The sequence below is a fragment of the Merops nubicus genome, unplaced genomic scaffold (genome assembly GCF_000691845.1).
Source record: "Merops nubicus isolate BGI_N331 unplaced genomic scaffold, ASM69184v1 scaffold39398, whole genome shotgun sequence".
Taxonomy (NCBI): domain Eukaryota; kingdom Metazoa; phylum Chordata; class Aves; order Coraciiformes; family Meropidae; genus Merops; species Merops nubicus.
The window spans coordinates 1562-2436 of record NW_008624428.1 but is presented as its reverse complement, the minus strand read 5'-3'; the positions used below and the strand labels follow the sequence as shown (position 1 = coordinate 2436).

The window sequence follows — 875 nt, the reverse complement described above, 5'->3', positions numbered from 1 at the left end:
AGCAGCTATGGTGTGTAGCACTCATGAGTAATAAGAAATGAAATGCACACTCCAAATCAGAGCAGAGGTTTCAGCCCCTCTGCCTCCTACCCAAGCAGAGTTGTCTGTTTGTCTGACGCTGGTTCTTGTCCCCTCTGCATGACCATGGCTGTGGATTTCCTCCCATTTGTGTCCCAGAGAACTGGAAGTGACATTGTGGCTGGGGAGCATTTTCTTTGTCCCTACAAAGTTCTCTGAGTGGCTTTGTGTGCCACGCCATTGCCACTTTGTGCACAATGCCCACGTGCGCCTGCTGCTCCCAGACCTACCTCTGCACTGGGATCTGTTGTGCTGGGCTCTGCTCTCCAAATTCACCTGTGACTGTGGTTGCATCCATTCTTCTCCACCTATGGCATTGTGCATCCTTCTGCCCAGAGAGGTCTGTGCTCCAGGGGCACTGGCTGACCCCCCCATATTGTCTCCTCTCCCTCTCCAGGTTCCCTGGTCCAGGCAGCGCTGACTCAGCCGGCCTCGGTGTTAGCCAACCCGGGAGAAACCGTCCAGATCACCTGCTCCGGGGGATAGCAGCAACTGGTATGGCTGGATGCAGCAGAAGGTACCTGGCACTGCCCCTGTCACTGTGATCTACTGGAATGACAAGCGACCCTCGGACATCCCTTCGCGATTCTCCGGGTCCAAGTCCGGCTCCACGGCCACGTTGACCATCGCTGGGGTCCAAGCCGAGGACGAGGCTGTCTATTACTGTGGTAGCTGGGACAGCAGCAGTGTTAAACTCATGGGGACATTGCGCCCTGAGCCATCAAGGCCTTAAGTGTTGAAGGTGTAGCTTTTATCTCCCATTCCTCTTAGCCATGCCGGGCTGTTTCTAAAGCGCG

The 875-nt window shown here is 55.4% G+C and overlaps 1 gene segment (V, D, J or C); it reads left to right on the top strand.

Annotated features, from left to right (window-relative positions):
* Positions 1-583: 583 nt before the first annotated feature.
* Positions 584-875, top strand: part of LOC103777810 — a gene marked incomplete at its 3' end in the record, with an annotated part of 729 nt that continues 437 nt past the window's right edge. The window contains 1 exon segment of the V gene segment in view: positions 584-746. Within this exon segment, the coding sequence occupies positions 584-746 (163 nt within the window).